At 43.4% G+C, this 21,557-nt stretch overlaps 1 protein-coding gene across 7 annotated transcripts in view; it reads right to left on the reverse strand.

Moving 5' to 3' along the window:
• The window catches only part of acsf3 (acyl-CoA synthetase family member 3), an 87,278-nt gene extending 73,137 nt beyond the window's left edge, over nt 1-14,141 (reverse strand). For 3 of the 7 annotated variants that reach the window (XR_015759907.1, XM_087995648.1, XM_087995654.1), the window contains exons 1-3: nt 12,914-14,065; nt 11,191-11,969; nt 4,234-4,389 (exon numbers count right to left, since the gene is read on the reverse strand). Coding sequence is in view for 6 of the 7 variants with exons in the window: in XM_087995648.1 (XP_087851774.1) it covers nt 4,234-4,389; nt 11,191-11,969; nt 12,914-12,968 (990 nt within the window). In the remaining variant the exon portion in view is untranslated. Of the gene's footprint in view, nt 1-4,233; nt 4,390-11,190; nt 11,970-12,913; nt 14,066-14,120 lie in introns of those variants that run through there. The other 4 variants (XM_087995652.1, XM_087995651.1, XM_087995650.1 and 1 more) reach the window with 4 other exon arrangements.
• Nucleotides 14,142-21,557: the final 7,416 nt, after the last annotated feature.

The raw sequence follows: 21,557 nt of genomic DNA on the forward strand, positions 1-21,557 counted from the left end.
ATTGCACTGTGGAAAGATTAGTACTCAGGGAGCACTGCAGTGTCAGAGGGGCAGTAATAAATGAGTGCCACACTGTTGGAGGGGTAGTTATTGAGGGAGTCCTGCAGTAACAGAAAATCAGTTCTAATGGGAGCATTACAGTATTGCAGGAGATCTACTGAGGAAGTGCTGCTCTTCAGCATGTCATTGAACCAAGGCCCAACTTGTTGATTGAACAGTTTGTTTACACATTGGAATACCCATCGTCCTGTTCGAAAGGGAACACAGCAGCTTTCCCAGTGCCCTGCTTAACATTTTGCAATTGCACAATGCCATCTAAAATGGATTAAATTGCCATTCATGTCATTGTTGTTTGTGGATTTTACTATGTGCATATGCATCACTTTCATTTACATAACAACAATATCATTATTGCTTAAATTAGCAGTTTATTTTATTTATCCTTGCATGGTAACACCAAGAGTATCCAAGAGATCTGATAAAGGCTAGTCCTTTTAAATGTCCTGACTTGGATTTATTGGTGTATGATAAGAAGCAGAATGATTGAGTTGAAGACCTTCATTTCAATTCAGAGAAAGTGAGTGCTGCAGATGCTGGAGATCAGAGTTGAGAGTGTGGTGCTGGAAAAGCACAGCCGGTCAGGCAACATCTGAGGGGCAGGAGAGTCGACATCTCGGGCTTAAGCTCTTCATCATATTCCTGTTCCTCGGATGCTGCCTGACTGGCCATGCTTTTCCAGCACCACGCTCTTCATTTCAATGTCAAGGTCAGACAGCACTCAAGCTGTAGAAATTCAAATTTGCACCAGGTGTTCAAATTATCTCAGTTCCAACTCCTTAATACTCTTTTACCTCACACATTGTAAATTTGTATTTTAATACAGAACAATCACAGGGGAGACAAGGTAATAGCCTACAACAGTCAACACAAACCCACCAAGGTACAGAGGATTGTTCAACTTTGTTTTTCCATTTTCCTTCCTCTTGAAGTATCTGCCAGACATTTTCGGGACTTAGGAGAAACTGCTAGAAAGTCCAGGGCCAGAATCTGCTTAGCGATTCAATTAATAAACAGATTCCCGAGTGCGTCTCAGACACTTGCAGTGTCAATATACATCATTCTCGATTGTATTGCTTCCCCTTCCTGTCAATCACCCCACTGTCTTTAAATAATGTGCATCAACCATGACACAGCCTCAATGCATGGAGTCCAGCCACATTCTCTCACCCTACTCTATCCCTCACTATTAGTAATTCCAGTCAAAAGCCAAGGCCCTGTGTTCTGACTGTGCTTGCTTTGTTCACAGACTGTGCTGTTGCCAACAAAAAAATTGTTGGAAGACTTAGCAGGTCTGGCAGCATGGAGAATGTCAGGGACAGGACAGAATAGGAGAGATTCAGATAATCCCATAAGAACATGGAGCAGGAGGCCATTCAGCCCCTTGAGCCTGCTCCAGTTGATATGATCAGGGTTGATCTCACCTTGGCCTCAACTCCATTTTCCTGCCTGCTCTCCTTAACCCTTCAACCCATTACTTATTAAAAATATGTCTCCTCCTTAAATTTATTCAGTGTCCAGGCATTTACTGTACTGGATGTAGGTTTGCTCGCTGAGCTGGAAGGCTCATTTCCAGACGTTTCGTCACCCTACTAGGTAACATCTTCAGTGGGCCTCCAGGCGAAACACTATAAATGATTCCTGATTTCTCATTCATATGTTTGGGCTTCTTTGGGTTGGTGATGTCTTTTCTTGTTCTTTTTGTCAGAGGGGAGTTGATGGGGTCTAACTCGATGTGTTTGTTGATAGAGTTCCGGTAGGAATGCCATGTTTCTAGGAATTCTTGTGCATAAGAGCAGAGGAAAATCACCTGTACCGTATATTCAGAAAGAATGGGTACCCGATTTCTCAGCAACAAACCCAAACAAGCAGACAAAACACATCCAGAAACCCTAGCCAAAGACATCTTGGAAATGACTGCCAGACTACTCAGACCTCTTGGCATCACAGTAGCCCACAAACCCACCAACACACTAAAACAGCAGCTAATGAATTTGAAAGACCCCATACAGACAACAAGCAAATCGAATGTAATTTACAAAATACCGTACAAGGACTGTAACAAACACTACATTGGACAAACAGACAGAAAACTAGCCACCAGGATACATCAACTAGCCACAAAAAGTCATGACCCTCTCTCACTAGTATTCTTACATACGGATGAGGAAGGACACTACTTTGACTGGGACAACACATCCATCCTAGGACAAGCCAAACAGAGACACACATGAGAATTCCTAGAAGCATGGCATTCCAATGGGAACGCTATCAACAAACACATCGAGTTAGACCCCATCTACCAGCCCTGAGAAAAGGAACAGGAAATGACATCACCAACCCAAGGAAACCCAAACATATAAATAGAAATCAGGAATCATGTACAGTGCTTCACCTGGAGGCCCACTGAAGATGTTACCTAGTAGGGTGTCGAAACGTTTGGAAATGAACCTTCCAACTCAGTGAGCAAACCTACATCCAGAACTTCAACCTGAGCGACAAATCTTCTCAAAACTCGCTATTTACCGTATTCTTCTGGAGTGAATTCCACAGATTCACAACTCTTTGAGAGGAATAAAACTCTCAGCATGTTTTAGATCTGCTGCCTCTCAGCCTAAAACTATGACCTCTCCTTCTACAGTGCCCTTCAAGGGGAACATCTACTCTATGTCTAGGTTATTAGTCTCCTTTTCATCTTATATACCTCCTTTCATTCTTCTAAACCCTCACAAATATAGGCCTTAACTGCTCAATCTCTCGACATAAAACTAGTCTTTCAATTCTGTAATTAATCCAGTGAGCCTTCTCTAAGCTGCCTCCAATGTAATGGCATCCTTGTTAGATTCAATGATAAAGATGGCATGGAACAAAGGGGTGTGAATGTGGGAAATGAACACTTCTACCTGGAGGCAAAAACCTGAAAACGTACTTTCAGACTAGCAGCTGGCCAAGAAAGAGACGGTGGGGGAACCCCTCATCGGAGAGTCTAGGACAGGAGGGCATAAATTCAGAATTAAGGGATGCCAATTTAAGGATGAGTTCAGGAGGATTTTCTTCTCTTAAATGATTGAAAGTCTTTGGAAGTCCTTGCCTCAGACAGCTGTCGGTGAAAAGTCCTTGTGTATATTTAATGCTGAGATAGAAAGATTTTTTGATCATGAGGGGAATCAAGAGTTACAGTGAAAGGGCAGGAAAGTGGATGTGAGAAACGTCAGATCAGCCATCATCCTATCAAATGGTGCAGCAGGCGTGAGAGACCAAATGGCCTACTCCCTTTCCTATTTCTTATGATCTTATGAAACAGGTCTGAAAGTTGAATCCAGCAAACTGTAAGAGGCCTGATCAGAAGATGAGCTGCTGTTGCACAGCCTCACTGGAGAAGTGCAGCAGCCAGGAACAGAAAGGTAAGCATTAAGAGCAAAGTGGTGAGCAGTGGAGATTCTGGGTCATGCTTATAGACTAATTTGTAGTTTTTATCTGTAATGCTACAACTCCTAGCCAATATTGACAAGGATAGCTGGCTGACAATGCAACCCAAGCACACAAAGATTAAAATTATCCTGAGAGGCAGTCAAACATTTTAGTCATCAGTCAAAAAGGAGGCTGACCCTTCTTCCCCTTAATCCCGGACAGGCTGACCCTCCTTCCCCTTAATTTAGGACAGGCTGAACCCTGTTTTCATTAATCCCGGACAGGCTGACCCTCCTTCCCCTTAATTTAGGACAGGCTGAACCCTGTTTTCCTTAATCCCGGACAGGCTGACCCTCCTTCCCCTTAATTTAGGACAGGCTGAACCCTGTTTTCCTTAATCCCGGACAGGCTGAACCCTGTTTTCCTTAATCCCGGACAGGTTGAACCCCGTTTTCCTTAATCCTGGACAGGCTGAACCTTATTTTTCTTAATTCCAGACAGTAACTGAGACAAACAGAAAAACATCAATTTCAATCCCCAACCTTTAGCCAGATATACAAACTGAACCCACGCTCCAAATATTGTATAACATGCATTGCACAGTTTGAGAGTTTAAGGTAGCTGGGGGTCATGATTCAAGGAAGTAATTTAGTAAAACAATTGGTTTCTTTTTAACCATTAGTGAATCAAATGATAAAATCTTTTCAACAAACGTATACTACACTTGACTCTTTTAGAATTGTGCTGATGCTGTTCCTAACTTACCTGCTGGGCACTGAATTCTGGCAGCATCACACAGGTCGCGCCCACCCAGAGAGGGCATAGCAGTTTATTGAGAATTCCATGGAGGTGATGTAGCGGTAAGACATGGAGAATAACATCATCCTTGCTCCATTCCCATTGTTTCACAAGGCTGGTAATCTGCAGATTGATACTGTTAGCACTCCAGAGCAACGTAACAACAACTTATATTTATATAGCAGCTTTATTATCATGAAATGTCCCAAGGTCATTCCAAGGAGTGTTATAAAAACTAGTATAACACAAAACCTCATGAGGAGATACCGGAAATAAAAACAAAAATTGCCAGAGAAACTCAGCAAGCCTGGCAGCATCTGTGGAAAGAAAGCAGAGTCACTGTTTCAAGCGCAGTGATGCATCATCAGAACTAGTAATAGATAGGAAGAGTGGTATATATGTTGAAAACAGGGGTTAGGAAATAAAAGAGTAAGCAATAGGTGCACACAGAGCCCAGAGAGTCAGCAAGGCAGTTAGACAGACAAAGGGATGGAGAATAGCAAGTTAGGGAGAAAGTAAAGCTGATAATAGGGACCATTGCTGTGAGATATCTGTTGCTGGCCGAGTCTTATTTTGTACATAGACTCCCAGAGTCAAGCCGTTGACAAACACTTTCTCCCCAAGCATGAACAAAGCAACAGTATAAACACCATGCACAGATTTCAGTAACTTACTTTCTCAAAGTACAGCAATTCCTTCTTCAGTCCTTTGCTATAAAATAATCCTTTTCCCAGTTCAGTCCTCCACCAAAAACAAAGAAAAACAAAATGTACACTCTTTACAGGGTTAGATGACCAAAAGCTTGATCAAGAAGATGACAAGGTACAGAGATGGAGAAGTGTAGGCAGGGAATTATAGAACTTGCAGTGAGACAAGTCCAAAGATGTGTAGGTCAGGTTGGCCATGCTAATTTGCCCATAGTGTTAGGTGCATTAGTCAGAAGGAAATGGGTCTGGGTGGGTTACTCTTCGGAGGGTCGGTGTGGACTTGTTGGGCCGAAGGGCCTGTTTCCACACTGTAGGGAGTCTAATCTTCTTCTCTAAAGTGAACACAAGGCCACCGATGGTGATGTGATTATAACTGGCACAGGAGGCCAGAGTTAGAGGATCAGATTTTTAAAAATTCATGCATAAGGTGAGTGTGCCTCTGGCAAGGCCAACATTTGCCATCCATCCCCAACTGTCCCTGAACTGAATGACTTCCTGAGGTGTTTCAGAGGGTAGTTAAGAGTCCATCACATTTTCACAATCTGGAACTAGGTAAGGGTGGTTGAAATCCTTCCCTGATATTAGTGAACCAATAATGGTAATACCACTGGGCTAGCAATCCAGAGGCCAGCTTAATTCTCTGATGATGTGGGTTTGAATCCACCATGGCAGATGGTATAATATGAATTTAATGAAATCTAGAATTACAAACAGCTAGTTTAACAGTGACTGTTAAACTAGCTGTTTGTAATTCTAGATTTCATTTTGTTTTTCTTTGTTTTTGGTGGAGGACTGAACTGGGAAAAGGATTATTTTATAGCAAAGGACTGAAGAAGGAATTGCTGTACTTTGAGAAAGTAAGTTACTGAAATCTGTGCGTGGTGTTTACACTGTTGCTTTGTTATGCTTGGGGAGAAAGTGTTTGTCGACAGCTTGACTCTGGGAGTCTATGTACAAAATAAGACTCGGCCAGCAACAGATTTCTCACAGCAATGGTCCCTATTATCAGCTTTACTTTCTCCCTAACTTGCCATTCTCCATCCCCTTGTCTGTCTAACTGTCTTGCTGACTCTCTGGGCTGTGTGTGCACCTATTGCTTACTCTTTTATTTCCTAACCCCTGTTTTCAACAATGTTGTTTGATTGGGAACAATGTACATCAATGTGGCAACCTTCAGGGTGTCAACCTTCAGTTGGTTCTCTCTAATGAGAGAGTAGCCTATGGCCTCGGAGGACTTTGGTGAACTTATCTTTACGGGGGTGATAAAGGAATGGGATCTTCTGGTAATTAAGATATGGATAGCAGAAATTAACTCTAAATTTGTTTAATATATCACGACAGCTCCATGTAACCCTTTTGCTATAAATTCTGTGACTTACGATCTTATTCTCCACAACCACCTGATGAAGGAGCAGCGCTTTGAAAGCTAGTGCTTCCAAATAAACCTGCTGGCCTGTAACCCGGTGTGTTATTTTTAACATTGTCCACCCTAGTCCAACACCAGCTCATCAAATCAAAGTCAAACAACATAATGAAGGCAGATCTGGTGGTCTTTGGAATGGTTCAAACAAGGGTTCAGATGTTCACCTTCGTAACCAATGTCACACCAAGGTTTCAAAAAGACTGGCTTAATGTCAGACTACTGTTGGGTAGTGAGATGGAGTCAGTTTGCGAGCAGAGTTTGAATCAGAGACTGAAAACAATGTTTTAGTTTGCTTAATTGGAGATAATTTCTTCTCATCCAGTATGCACATCGTGTGGGTTACCTCAACACATGCATACAGTCATACATGTGCAAAAATCTGTTTTCAATCTTCACAGCAGCACCTCACGTACACAGTTTCTTTGACACGAGCGAGTTTACCAGCTCTCATGCAATCCGTCACTTGAGTATATATCCCACGGTACTGGATCACGTACACATCTCTGCAATACCAACCCACATGCACATGTGTACAGTTTCCCAGTACATGCTCAGAAAAGATCACAACTTTTAATTTTTTTCTTTTTAGATTGTGGACAAAGGCAGAAAAATGGCTGTTTTAAACCACTGTGGAAGGAGTTGCCCCATTTTTAAAAACAAGTGAGTAGTGTTTACATTGTTGCTTTCTTCAAGTTGTGGTAAAGGATGTCTCAAACATCTCAGTACCGTGGGTGTGTACAGTGCAGGTGCTGCCGGGAGACACACTGCTGATTGCACAAACCATTCAGGACCAACAGTGAAGAGCAGGAATCACAAGCAAGACAGAACTCTGATTGTTCATCTGCCCAGGAGCCAAATCCGTGCAGGAGAGACACCAGAACTTGGAAGGACAGCTCGTATTCCCTCCCACCAGTTGCTATAACCTAAACTGAACCCCAAAGAACTGCAGATACTGGAAATCAGAGACAAAAACAAGAAGTGATGGAAAAACTCAACAGGTCTGGCAGCATCTGTGGACAGAAAACATTTCAGGTCCAGTGACTCTTCTTCAGAGCTGACTGTAGCTAGGAAAGGAGCCCAGAGAGAGAAAATCAGTTGGACAGTCAAAGGAACAGGTAAAGATCAGCCTGGGAGAATGAACAGCCACTAATGGAGAAGATTAATGGCTCACAATAGGTTGTTTGAAGTATCAGCCTATGTGGTGCACAAAATGGGCGGGTTGGGGCAAGGACATGTAAGAAGGTGCTTAAGCCTTAAAATTCCTGAATTCAGTATTGAGTCCAGAAGGTTACAAGGTTTCCAAGCAGAAAATGAGATGCTGTTCTTCCAGTTTGCCCTGAACTTTGCTCCAGCACTGCAGCTAGCCTGAAGCAGAGATGTTGGCCAAGGAACATGATGGTGTGTTGAAGTGGAAACTCAGGGTCATTTTTCTGGAGAGAATGTGAGTGTTTTGCAAAGTGGTCACCCAACTGGTGTTTCATTTCCCCAGTATTGAGGAGACCACACTGTAAGTGGTGAATATAATAGACTTGATTGAGTGAACTGCAGGTATAGTGCTGATGCACCTGGAAGGTGCCTTGGATACTGAGACACGAGGAAGTAAACACATAGGCATTACACCTCCTGCCATTGCAAGGTGTTGTGGGGGTGTGGAGAGGTAATGAGAGTGGAGGAGTGAACCTCCACTCGCAGAGAGAACAGTCCCTGCGGAAGGCTGACAATGAAGGAGAGGCAAATGTGTGTCTAGTGGTGGGATCCGGTTGGAGGTGACGGAAATGGCAGCTAATTATTCCTTTGGATGCAGATGCTGGTGGGATGGTAGGTGAGGACAAAGGGAGCCTATTGCTGTTCAGGGAGGAGAGAGAGGGGGTGAGGGCTGAAGTGTGGGAGATGGTCTTGTCAACCATGATGGTGGGGAATCTTCAACTGAGAAAGGAGGTGGACCTTCCAGAGGCCCCCTTGTTGGAGTTGGCATCATCAGTGCAATGGAGACAGAGAAACTGGGAAAATAGAATAGAGTCTTTATTGTAAGCAGGGTTAGAGGATGTATATTCAAGGTAATTATGAGTGTGCATGGGTTTTGTAGTGGATATTGGTGGCCAGGAGAAAGTGAAGATGCTGGAGATCAGAGTCGAAAAGTGTGGTGCCGGAAAAGCACAGCAGGTCAGGCAGCATCTGGGGAGCAGGAGAATCGACGTTTCAGGCATAAGCACTTGTGTTGAAGTGGAAGACATTCCTGATGAAGTGCTTATGGCTGAAACATCGATTCTACTGCTCCCCGGATGCTGCCTGACCTGCTGTGTTCTTCCAGTGTCACACGTTTTGATATTGGTGGCCAGCCTATCCCAGAAATGGAAATAGAGATATCAAAGAAAGGAGAAGTCAGAAATGGACCAGGAGAAAGCGAGAGCAAGGTGGAAGCCAGAAGCGTAATGATTAACTTTTCCAATTCCGAATGAGCGACAGAAGCAGCTCCAATTATGTCATCAATGGCCCAGAGAGAGTTGTGGGTGGGGGCCAGAGTAGGACTGGAACTCAGAATGTTCCACAAAGAGATTCCTCTCTTTTCAAAGTTTGGGTGAAGATTTGTAGCTCGGGTGCTCGTTGCTGTGGTTCTGTTCGCCGAGCTGGAAATTTTTGTTGCAAACGTTTTGTCCCCTGTCTAGGTGACATCCTCAGTGCTTGGGAGCCTCCTGTGAAGCGCTTCTGTGGTGTTTCCTCCGGCATTTATAGTGGCCTGTCCCTGCCGCTTCCGGTTGTCAGTTTCAGCTGTCCGCTGTAGTTGCCGGTATATTGGGTCCAGGTCGATGTGTTTGTTGATGGAGTTTGTGGATGAGTGCCATGCTTCTAGGAATTCCCTGGCTGTTCTTTGTTTGGCTTGCCCTATAATGGTAGTGTTGTCCCAGTCAAGTTCATGTTGCTTGTCGTCTGCGTGTGTGGCTACGAGGGATAGCTGGTCGTGTCGTTTCGTGGCTAGTTGATGTTCATGGATGCGGATCGTTAGCTGTCTTCCTGTTTGTCCTATATAGTGTTTTGTGCAGTCCTTGCATGGGATTTTGTACACTACATTAGTTTTGCTCATGTACATGCGACGAAACGTTTGCAACAAAAATTTCCAGCTCGGCGAACAGAACCACATAAGATTACTCTCTTTTTATGCCCTTAAGTCCAACAATTTCACTAACACTATTTCCATACTAATACTGATTTCCTTCAGTTCCTCACTCTTACTATTTCAAAAGAAAGAAAGAATCCCTAGTGTGGAAACAGGCCCTTCAGTCCAACAGGTCCACACCGCTTCTCCAAAGAATACCCCACCCAAACCCATTTCCCCACCCAATTAATGTGCGTTTTACCCCTAACTAACACCTCCCTGAACACTACGGGTAATTTAGCATGACCAATTCACCTTACCTACACATCTTTGGACTGAGAGGGGAAACCAGAGTACCCGGAGGAAATCCACTGAGACATGGGGAGAATGTCTGTGCGGAGTTTGCACAGTCACCTGAGGCTGGAATTGAACATGGGTCCTTGGCAGTGAGGCAGCCGTGCTAACCACTGAGCCACCGTGCCATCCCTTTCTGGTCCTCCTTTGTAAAGACAGAACTAAAGTACGTACTTAGCTGGCCAGACATTTTGTTTTAATTCCCCATTATAACATACACTGTTTTTGTCTTTTGTGCTTACATACCAAAGAAACTTCGACAGTTGTGTATTTTGCAAGCTTACTCTCATACTCTACTATCCCCTCTTCATCATTACCTTTGCTGAAATCTAAACTGCTCCCAATCCTCAGGCCTGCTGCTTTTTTGGGCTAATTTGTCTGCCCATTTCTTGGATCTAACTGTCCTTCAATCCCTTCTTAGCATTCCATTTTTATGTTAGATTTTATCAATATTGCCATAATCAAGAGGAATGGTGTTGGGGAAATCAATGTGATCAAAGGCTGATAAATCGCAGTGCCTGATAATCTACAACCCAGAGTACTCAAGGCAATGGCCCTAGAAAGAATAGATCGACTGGGGGTCACCTTCCAAGATTCTTTAGACACTCAAGCAATTGTTACAAATTGGAGAGTAGCTAAATGTAACCTATTTCAAAAGAGAGAGAGAAAGCAGACCTATAGACCAGTGAATTTGATGTTAGGAATAAGGAAGATGCTAGATAACACTGGTAGAATCAGAATCAGTCAATATGGATTTACTAAAGGGAAAGCATGTTTGACAAATTTACTGGAGTTCTTCAAGAATATAACTTTTAGAGTTGATCAGGGAATCAGTGGATGTAGTTTATTTGGACTTTCAGAAGGCTTTTGACTAAGTCCATTCTATAAGAGATTAATATGTAAAATGTAAAATAAAATAAAATTAAAGATCAAATTAAAATTGTGGATATTATACTGAGATGGATTGAAAATTGGTTAGCAGACTGGAAAAAAGTAGGAATAAATTTTATTTTCTGAATGGCAGTGAGTAGGGAGTACCACATTTCCCTTTCATTGACACGGAGGAAACCCACACAAAAATGTAACATTTAGAAGTGGCTTCTGACTGCAGAGTGAGGGTTTGAATTAAGAAGTCAAAGTGCCTTCCTTCTGCACGGGAGTGTGCTCGGAGGCTTCAGAATGTTCTTAGTAACAGCTGGAACCATGTTGAATCAGGTCACTACCCTCAGGTTTTCACTGTCATCCTCTCCCACTGTGGCATTAACAGTGACACTTGTGAATCCTATGTCAATATAAGTCCAGGTAACCAGCACAAACCAAGTAGGAAAACAGCAAATGAAGGTCACCTGATGGTACAGTATTCCATGGGTGATGAGGACTCCTTTCGGGCGCCCTGTTGTTCCACTCGTGTACAGTATCATGGCTCCTCTATCTTTCCAGTCTGTGACAACAAAACCAGCATCTGGCACAGGGGCAGCACCACATTTTTCCAGCTGTCCCATATCAGAAGATTCTTGGAACTGACCGTAACCCGGTAACTGAAGGCACTTCACACCGAGACTGTCAGCGACTGGTGTCATTAACTCTAAATAATTCTTCTCCACAATGATTAATGTGCTCTGAGAATCCTGAACAACATACTTGAGTTCTGGAGCTGGATGCTTTTTGCCCAGGGGCACAGCCACCCCACCAGACATCCAAGATGCCCACTGAGCAACAACATACGAGACATCATTAGGGCACAGGATTGAAATTCTTTGCTCCTTGATGTCACCATCAAGACATCCTAATGCACAACGAATCTTTCTTGAAAGGGCCAGACTGTATAGATACAGGTCTCTGTATGTGTAACGACCATTATGATCCACAATTGCAAGTCTTTCTGCAAAATTTCCAGCTCTGGTGAAAACCTGTTCTGTTTTTATTAATAAGGATGTTGTAGTGCTCAGCTTCTTCCTGAAGACTTTATAGGTCTTTACAATCCGAACAGCACACTTACGCTGACTCCAGCAATTGGCACAGCAAATAACTGGCCCAGCAGCACACCTCAGGAAACTAGACAACATGGTACATTTCACGATCCTCAGCAATCTGCTCTGTTGTCTTGGGTGATTTCTTCTTTCTGCTAGAGAAAAGGCAACAGGGAGATTTAAGAAAGTCAACTTGAACCTGTCAGTACACCACTGATGTCTAAGCTTAAATCCACTCAGGGGCGGAAGCGGGGGTGGAGACACATTAGGTCTTCTTTTGGAATTCAGGGCATGGATCAGATGTTGTTCCTCAACTTCCAGCTCCTAGGCTTCAAGATGGAAGTGTCAGTTGAGTTCTCATTCGAATGTACTTTGACAAACTTGAGGCTCTAAAAGCAGTCCGATTTAAAAAGAGGATTTCCTATTCAGGACCATTTCTCACTTAGGTGAAGAGAAAATCAGGGGAAAGCCTCATTATCAACACATTAGCAACTGACAACTAAATGCATAAAAAATCTCAGAAGATCTAACCCACAAATGAAACCTAAATGTGAAATAATTGACAATATATCAATGATTGGAAGATATACAATCATTGCAAAATGTAATTTAAGCATAGGTTCTGTCTATAAAATCTTAAATCCCTCAGCAAAATTGGATACATAATTGGCTAAACAGGAGACAGAGAGTAATGGTGGAGGGTTGATTTTCAGAGTGGAGGCTTTTGACCGGTGGTGCTCCATGGGGATCGGTTCTGGATTTTTTTTCTTTGTAGTTTTACATTAATGATTTGGATGAGCATATAGAAGGCATGGTTAGTATGCTTGTGGACGACACCAAAATTGGTGGCATAGTAGACAGTGAAGAAGGTTTTCTAAGATTAAAAAAGGATCTTGGTCAAATGGGTCAATGGGCCGAAAAATAGCAGATGGAGTTCAATCTGAATAAATGCAACAAACAAGGGTAGGACTTATACAATTAGTTGTAGAGCCTTGGGTAGGATTGTAGAACAGAGGGATGCAAGGGTGCAGGTACATAATTCTTTAAAGTTTGCATCACATATAGACAGGATGGCTAAAAAGACATTTGGCAAGCTTGCCTTCGTTGCTCAGTCCTTTGGTGTTGAGGCATGATGTTGAAGTTGTACAGGACATTGGTGAGGCCTTTTCTGGAATACTGTGTCCAATTCTGGTCACCCAGTTATAGGAAGGATAATATCAAGCTGGAGAGGGCTCAGAAGAGATTTACCAGGATGTTGCCGGGTTTGGAAAGTTTGAGTTATAAAGAAAGGCTGGATAGGCTGGGACTTTTTTCACTGGAGCATAGGAGGTTGAAAGGTGACCTGATAGAAGTTTATAAAATAATGAGGTATAGATAGAGCTGATGGTAGTTGTCTTCTCCCAAAATGAGGAATTTCAAGACTAGGGGGCACATTTTTTAAGGTGAGAGGAGAGAGATTTTAAAGATTGCAGGGGCAAACATTTTACACAGAGGGTGGTTCGCATGTGGCATGAAATTCCTGAGGAAGTGGTGGATGTCGGTACAATTACATTTAAAAGACATCTGGATGGATATGTTCTCTGCCTGCACTGGGTCAATAGTTTGATTTGATCTATTATTGTCACATGTACCTTGTTACAGGTATAGTACAGTGAAAAGATAAATGACCATGACTTGGTGCCAAAATCCTGCTTTTCCCATATCCTTACACATTATTTTTATCCAAATATTCATCCAGTGTCCTCTTGAATGCTTCAGTTTATCCTGCCCCACCACATTTCCAGGTAGTATATTCCAGACCTTAACTACTGGTTAAAAAAAACGCTTTTTCTCATACTGCATTTGCACCTCACTGTAAATCTAATCGGGCGGCACGGTGGCTCAGTGCTGCCTCACAGCGCCAGGGTCCCGGGTTCGATTCCACCCTCAACCAACGGTCTGTGTGGAGTGTGCACATTCTCCCCGCGAGTGCGTGGGTTTCCTCCCACAATCAAAGATATAGGCCCATTAGATTAGATTAGATTAGATTCCCTACAGTGTGGAAACAGGCCCTTCAGCCCAACCCTCTGAAGAGTAACCCACCCAGACCCATTTTCCCTTTGACTAATGTTCCATTACATCCATGAATGGGTAAGTTAAACGGTGAGACAACCCCCCGATAGTTAGTGACCGTGACATTGAGACTTTAAGCCTGTTGAATGGTGGAGTGGGAGGTCCGCCCGTGATCTGAGTGAAGGGCAGAGCGGCCGCGGCCTGGCCGGACTGAGCCGGACTCGGCCGCTCCACCGGAACCGGTCTCTCCTCACCTTTCACTTTACCTCAGCCTCCAGCAATCCGGAAATGAACCCGCCACTGAACGTCCGGGTGCAATCAGCAGCCGGAGAGACAGTCCGAGGGGAACCGAGTCCGGGGGAGGGACGGACTGGTGACGGGCACGCACCGGGAATGGGGCGGGGTCTAATCGGTGGGCGGGGCCGGATAGTCCAGGGGAGGGGCGGGGCACAGTCCGCGGGGTCGAAACAGAACGGGCCGCGGGGGCGGAGTCAACATTGTGGGGGTTAGCGTAAACGAAGGGGGCCGACGATGGGGCGGGGCCGAAGTTGTAGCGCGGCCGTGGGCGGAGCCAATGTTGGGGCGGGGCAAGGGGCGGGTCCGGTGTTGGGGCCGGGCCGTGGGCGGGGCCGGGACGTGGGCGGGGCCGGAGTTGGGGCCGGGCCGTGGGCGGGGCCGGAGTTGGGGCCGGGCCGGGCCGTGGGCGGGGCCGGGCCGTGGGCGGGGCCGGGCTGTGGGCGGGGCCGGGCCGTGGGCGGGGCCGGAGTTGGGGCGGGTCCATGGGCGTGTCCATGGGTGGGTGAAGTGTGGAGCTGGTCTTTCTGTCTGTATTTTGTTGATGTAGAGGTGCCAGTGTTGGACAAGGTCAAAAATCACAGGACAGGTTTATTTGTCTCACAGGTATATACACCGTCACACTCGCCCACACACACACACCTAAGTCCATGGGGTGAACTTGCATTGGCAGTCAATCCATGTGGCATTTTATATATTCCTAGTTTGGAACTAGAACCGGTCTGACTCAGGATTAGAATACGGACAGACTCTAACCTCACACTTGTTTATCCTTTATCTGAACTGAGATGTCACTTTTTTTTGTAAAAACTTATGTAACGACACAATGGTGGACCCTTCTGCTAATTAAGCCAAGCGCCAGGAAAGCTCACCTCGACTCATAATCTATTAAAATATGAGTTACAGAGATATAGTTAAAGAAAAATATCAATTTTACTCTTTAACTCTAAAAGTGAACATTAAACAACTACTTGCAACTCTAAGAAAAAAGTGGGTACTGCAGACACTGGAGATCAGAGCTGAAAATGTGTTGCTGGAAAAGCGCAGCAGGTCAGGCAGCATCCAGGGAGCTGTTTCCCTTTTGTACAACTGTCCAGAATAAAAAAAGAGATGTTGACTGGGTATCTTTGGAGAACTGGAAAAAAGTTCATTGATCATTAAACTCATTTCTTAAAGCAAGTGGAAAAAAATTAAGATCTAAGCTGTAATCAGGTTAAGAATAATACAACCAGAAATTGCTGAAGAAACTCAGCAGGTCTGGGAGAATCTGTGGAGAGAAAAAGACTTAGGTCATTTCAAGTTCAATTTGACTTCTTCAAACTGATTTACTCTAGCATTGTCTGGTTGTATTTTATCCAGCATGCACAATATTTTGCTTTTATGTAGATCCAAATCTTCTTTTAATCCTCAAACAGACACAGAACAGTTGATCTTTTACAAAGGGCAAAAGAAAAGCACCCTAACTGGTTAATGGTCTGATAAACAAAGGATAAAAGTTGCTGAATTCTCACAGAAGGCGGAGTTATTTTTTATTTAACCTATTTTTCTAAACAACCTGTTCAGAAATGTTATTACATACCTCTGGAGTAGGTGGGACTTGAACACAGGCCTCCCAGGCCAGGGGCAGGGGCACTACCTCTGCACTACAAAGCTCTAAGGATTTGCTTTTTAAAGGGCTGAAGTGATGAGTTCCAAGGGAACTTACACTCAATGAGCTCCATAGAGAGACTCATCAGTGATTCCACATGAACCTTGTAAGGGTTGTCATAATTATGCAAAAGAAAGAAAAAGAAGAAAAAAAGATGAACCAAGCTATCTACATACAAGCAGTTAAAAATTTTAAGCACCCAGCAAAGCAAAATCCCATTTATTCCCCAACACCATCATTTTACAATTAATCAAAATCCAGAGAAATACTCCTTCCCTAACAGATTTGCAGATTATTGTTACTGCTTCTGTTCTGTTTTCTTTGATCCACCCACAACTGAGACTTTAGACTTTCTCAGCTTTCAATAATCAATTGCAAATTTCCAGAAACTGAAATCCTTACATTGGAGTAACTTACTCTCTTAACTGCTCGACACAAACTCCTTTTTTTGTGGGAGAAACTGGTCTTGCATTGATTTTAAATCAGATCTCTTTCAAACTGAATTCAAAATATTTACTTCTATTAAAAATAATTTACTCATCCTGGTTTCTACTAAATGAATGACTACTTTGTTTTTCCCAATTCCTGCCATAAATTCTACAATATAAGTAACTGCTGTTAACCTTATAGGATACCATGTCATCTGTATTGTGATGGTTTAAAGTCATGGTTCTGAAAAGACTGACCTAGTTAATTATTAAATCCCTTTTACACAAATAGACCAAACCAGTACAGTATACTGAAAGAGCTGCAGATGCTATAAATCAGAAACAAAAGCAAAAGTTGCTGAGAAAGCTCAACAGGTCTGGCAGCATCTGTGCAGAGAAATCAAAATTAATGTTTTGAGTTCTGAGGAAAGGTCACCAGATCCGAAACAATGACTTTGATTTCTCTTCACAGATGCTGCCAGACCTGCTGAGCTTTCCCAGCAACTTTTGCTTTTGTTTCAAACCAATATGCCATTAGTTTAAAATTAAAACTCTAAATAAAAATTATATGTATATCACACCAGTATTTTTAAGTAGATTTTTTATTGCAAAAAGGAATTTATTTTTAATATTACTATAAATACAAAACCAAACAATTCAAACCAATGTGAAAAACCCACTAATTATACAGTTAAATAAATAATAACTAATAACTATGAAAAGAAAATCATGACAGTAATAATAATAATGAAAACACAGCTCAACGAAGCAAACCAATAGCTCTTGAACATCGAGTGCATAAATTTATACATATTCATATGTTCGTAGTTCCTTCTCTCTGGATACCAGATTTATTAAACAGAATTGCTATAGCTATTTAAAGGCTCTTATTAGTATGGCTGACAAATCTGTACTCAAGTAGGTCTGTACCAAAAAGGTCCACTATGTCTCATAAAAATTCTGTTTGATGGTGCACCATACTTATGAGAAAGTCTAAGGGGATGTGTTCCATGACTAGCTTACACCAGCCTGAGAGTCCCAGGGGATATTCAGACACCCATCCTCATAGATTATTCTTTCTTGCACAAAAAGTGAGGATACTGAAAAGCCTTTTTTTGTGTGCATCTAATGGAAGTGAACCAATAAGGCCAAGAAGAAGAGATACATGGTCCATCTTCACCTCTGTCCCCAAGACCTTCTATATTTCACCTACCACAGTGTTCCAGTATGCCTGCAGCCTGTGACAGGACCAGAGACCACGGGGGAGCGTGCCCTTACTCACTTTGCCTTTAGGACACATTGTAGATGCTCTCATTTTAAATTTTGAAAGGTGGTATGGAGTCAAGTAGACCCTGTGAACACCAGTCTTTTAGGACTGAGATGAGAAGGAATTTCTTCAAGTGGAGCGGGCCGAATCTTTGGAATTTTCAACCCCAATGGGCTGTGGAAGCTTAATCATTGAATACATTGAGGAGAGAAATTGATAGATTGAATTACGGTTGATATCAATGGATATGGGGATAGAACAGGATTATGGCATGGATCAGCTGATCAGTCATGATCTGGAATGATGGAGCAGATGTGTTATTCCTGCTCCGATGCTCCTATGACAAGTAGCCCTCCTTTCCATCATCCCTCTCTCCTAATTTCTCCATGCTCATTGAGCTCATTGGATCCCAGTTAAGCAATGGCTTGGTTTTAAAAATTCTCATTCTGCTTTCAACTTCCTCTATGGCCTCGCCTGTCTCTATTTCTGTAAATCCCTCCAGCCCCAACCCACATGTCCTCCTCTAGTTCTGATCTTTTGAGCATTCTAATTTTATTTGCTGCACCATTCACAGCCATACCGTCAAGGACCAAGGTGCTGTGTTCTGCAATACCTTCCCTATTCCTCTCTGCCTCTTGCCTCTCCTTCCTCTTTTTAAAGACTCCTTAAAACCTACCTTCTGATAAAAGGTCATCAACTTGGAATGTTGACTCCTCTCTCTCCCAAAGTTGCCTGACTTGCTGAGTATTTCCAGTATTTTTAGCTTTTATTTCAGATTTCTAGCCTATTTTCCTGATTTTGTTAATTCTTGTGAAGGCTTTTGGGTCCATTAGCTAATAGCTCCTTACATGATTTGGTGTCATATTTTGTTTTAGATCTGCTATACCTTATCCTAAAACTGTGATGTCTCCTTCTGTATTTCCCCTCAAGAGGAAGCATCTACTCTCTGTCTACTTTGTCAACCCCCTTTAGCATCTTGTAAACATTAAAGTAGGTAAGTCCCCAGGGTCTGATAAGATCTATCCCAGGATACTGAAGGAGGTAAGGGAGCAGATTGCTGGCCCTTGACAGAGATCATTTTATCCTCTGTGGCCACAGGCCAGGTCACAGAAAATCAGAGAATAACCAATGTTCTTCCTTTGTTTAAGAAGGGCAAGAGGGATAGTCCAGGAAATTATAGGCTAGTGAACCTTCTGTCAGCGATAGGGAAACTATTGGAGAAGATTTGTAGGGACAGGATTTAATTGCATTTGGGAAGGAATGGACTTATTACTGAATTTACTGAAGCATTTGACAAGGTCCCTCATGATAGGCTGGTCCAGAAGATTAAGTCACATGGGATCCACAGTGCATTGATAAATTGGATACAAAATTGTTTTGGTCAATGGTAGTTGTGGAGGATGTATTTCTGACTGCAAATCTGCAACTAGTGGTGTTCCATCAGGATCAGTGCTGGGACATCTGTTGTTTGTTTTTGTTTTGAATTCTATCACAGATGAGGGTGTCACTGGCTGGGCCAGCATTTATTACCTCTCCCTAATTGCCCTGAGGGCAGTTTAAGACTCAACCACATTGCTGTGGATCTGGAGTGAAATATAGGCCAGACCACGTAAATATGGCAGTTTCCTTCCCTAAAGGACTTTAGTGAACTAGATGGGTTTGCTCCTCGGATGCTGCCTGAAGTGCTGTGCTCTTCCAGCACCACAAATCCAGAATCTGGTTTCCAGCCTCTGCAGTCATTGTTTTTACCTCTTTTCCCAACAATCGACAATGGATTCATGGTCATCATTAGACTCGTAATTCCAAATATTTATTGAATTCAAATTCCACATCTGTCGTGGTGGGAGTCAAACCTGCATCCCCAGAACGTTACCTGGGTCTCTGAATGAACAGTCCAGTGAAAATACCACTAGGCTGTTGCCTCCCCATAATTTATATGAATTGGAATTGAAATGAATGATTTAGATAAAATTGTCAGTGATCTGATTAGTAAATTCACAAATGATGTGAAAATTTAGGGTGTAGGTTTGCTCGCTGAGCTGTAGGCTTGATATCCAGACGTTTCATTACCTGGCTAGGTAACATCATCAGTGGCGACCTCCAAATGAAGCGAAGCTGTTGTCTCCTGCTTTCTATTTATATGTTTGTCCTGGATGGGGTTCCTGGGGTTTATGGTGATGTCATTTCCTGTTCATTTTCTGAGGGGTTGATAGATGATATCTAGATCTATGTGTTTATTTATGGCGTTGTGGTTGGAGTGCCAGGCCTCTAGGAATTCTCTGGCATGTCTTTGCTTAGCCTATCCCAGGATAGATGTGTTGTCCCAGTCGAAATGGTGGTTTTTTTCATTTGTGTGTAGGGCTACGAGGGAGAGAGGGTCGTGTCTTTTTGTGGCTAGCTGATGTTCGTGTTTGTGAAAATTGGTGCAGTTGTGGATACAGCAGGATAGTAGATCAGTGGCACAGTTATTAGCACTGCTGCCTCACAGCGCCAGAGACCTGGGTTCAATTCCCGCCTCAGGCAACTGTCTGTGTGCACGTTCTCCCCGTGTCTGCGTGAGTTTCCTCCGGGTGCTCCGGTTTCCTCCCACACACACAAAAATGTGCAGGTTAGGTGAATTGGCCATGTTAATTTGCCCGTAGTGTTAGGTGAAGTGGTAAAAGTAGGGGAATTGGGTGTGGGTGGATTGGTATTCGGAGGGTCGGTGTGGACTTGTTGGGCCGAAGGGCCTGTTTCCACACTGTAAGTAATCTAATCTAATCTAAAAGTTGGGCAGAGAAATAGTAGGTGGAGTTTAGTCCTGACAAGTGGGAGATGATTCATTTTGGGAGGTCAAATGCAAGAGGAAAGTAGGCAGTAAATAGGACTTTTGGGAGCATTGATATGCACTTGGTTTTTGGACTGCAAGTTCCAATGATTTTTGGTGAGAACAATTGAACTGAGGACAGTCTGAGCACAGTGACTACATATTTCCATCAACAGAGAGCGATAGTACTGCACGTTCCTTCTCCTGCCCCTTATTGCAGCACTTCCTTACTGACAGTACCACCTGATGAAGGAGCGTCGCTCCGAAAGCTAGTGTGCTTCCAATTAAACCTGTTGGACTATAACCTGGTGTTGTGTGATTTTTAACTTTGTACACCCCAGTCCAACACCGGCATCTCCAAATCATGACCTGATGAAAGAGCAGACTATAACCTGGTGTTGTGTGATTTTTAACTTCCTTACTGTAACACAGTGCTAAAGGTCACCAGCACAAGGAGAGCAGTGGTTCAAAAAGGAGCTCATCACGACCTTCTCAAGAGCAGCTAGGGATGGGCAATAAAGTAAAAGGAAAAAGAATGAGGTACTTGCCTTTATTAGTCGGGGAAGAGCAGAGCAGAGAGGTTTTGTACAGGTACCAGGAATATGGGACATAGCATAGGAGTAAACCAAGCTCCCAAAGCTGCTTATGATCCTGTTGAGGGTCAGAAATTCAGCTTAAAGTTGGTGAAATTTGAGATCCCAGTTACTTATTAAGAGAATATAGCCACAAGTCAGCAAAACTTAGTCTCTCATGTGGGACTTTGCCGAACGCTTTGGTGATAGATAGATTGAATACAGGGGCAGATCAGTGGTAGATGGAATGGAGGTTAGGGCAGTTGAATGTCCCTCCTGCAGAATGTGGAAGGTAAGGGTCACCACTAATGTCCCTGCTGACTACATCTGCGGGAAGTGCACCCAACACCAGCTACTCGAAAACCGTTTTAGGGAACTGGAACTGGAGCTGGATGAACTTCGGATCATTCGGGAGACAGAGGGGGTTATTGAGAGGAGTTACAGGGAGGTAGTCTCTCCTCAGGCAAGAAAAAGGCAAATGGGTTACAGTCAGGGGATGGAAAGGGAACCGACAGGCAGTGCAGGGATCCCCTATGGCCATTCCCCTCAACAATAAGTATTCTGTTTTGGATACTGTTGGGGGGGGATGACTTACCAGGGGAAAGCAGTGGGGCACAGGGCTCTGTCACAGAGTCTGTCCCTGCTGCTCAGAAGGGAAGGGGGAAGAGGAGCAGAG

Source organism: Chiloscyllium plagiosum, unplaced genomic scaffold, assembly GCF_037043375.1.
Source record: "Chiloscyllium plagiosum isolate Xiang-an unplaced genomic scaffold, Cpla_swu_hap1 HiC_scaffold_17, whole genome shotgun sequence".
NCBI lineage: Eukaryota > Metazoa > Chordata > Chondrichthyes > Orectolobiformes > Hemiscylliidae > Chiloscyllium > Chiloscyllium plagiosum.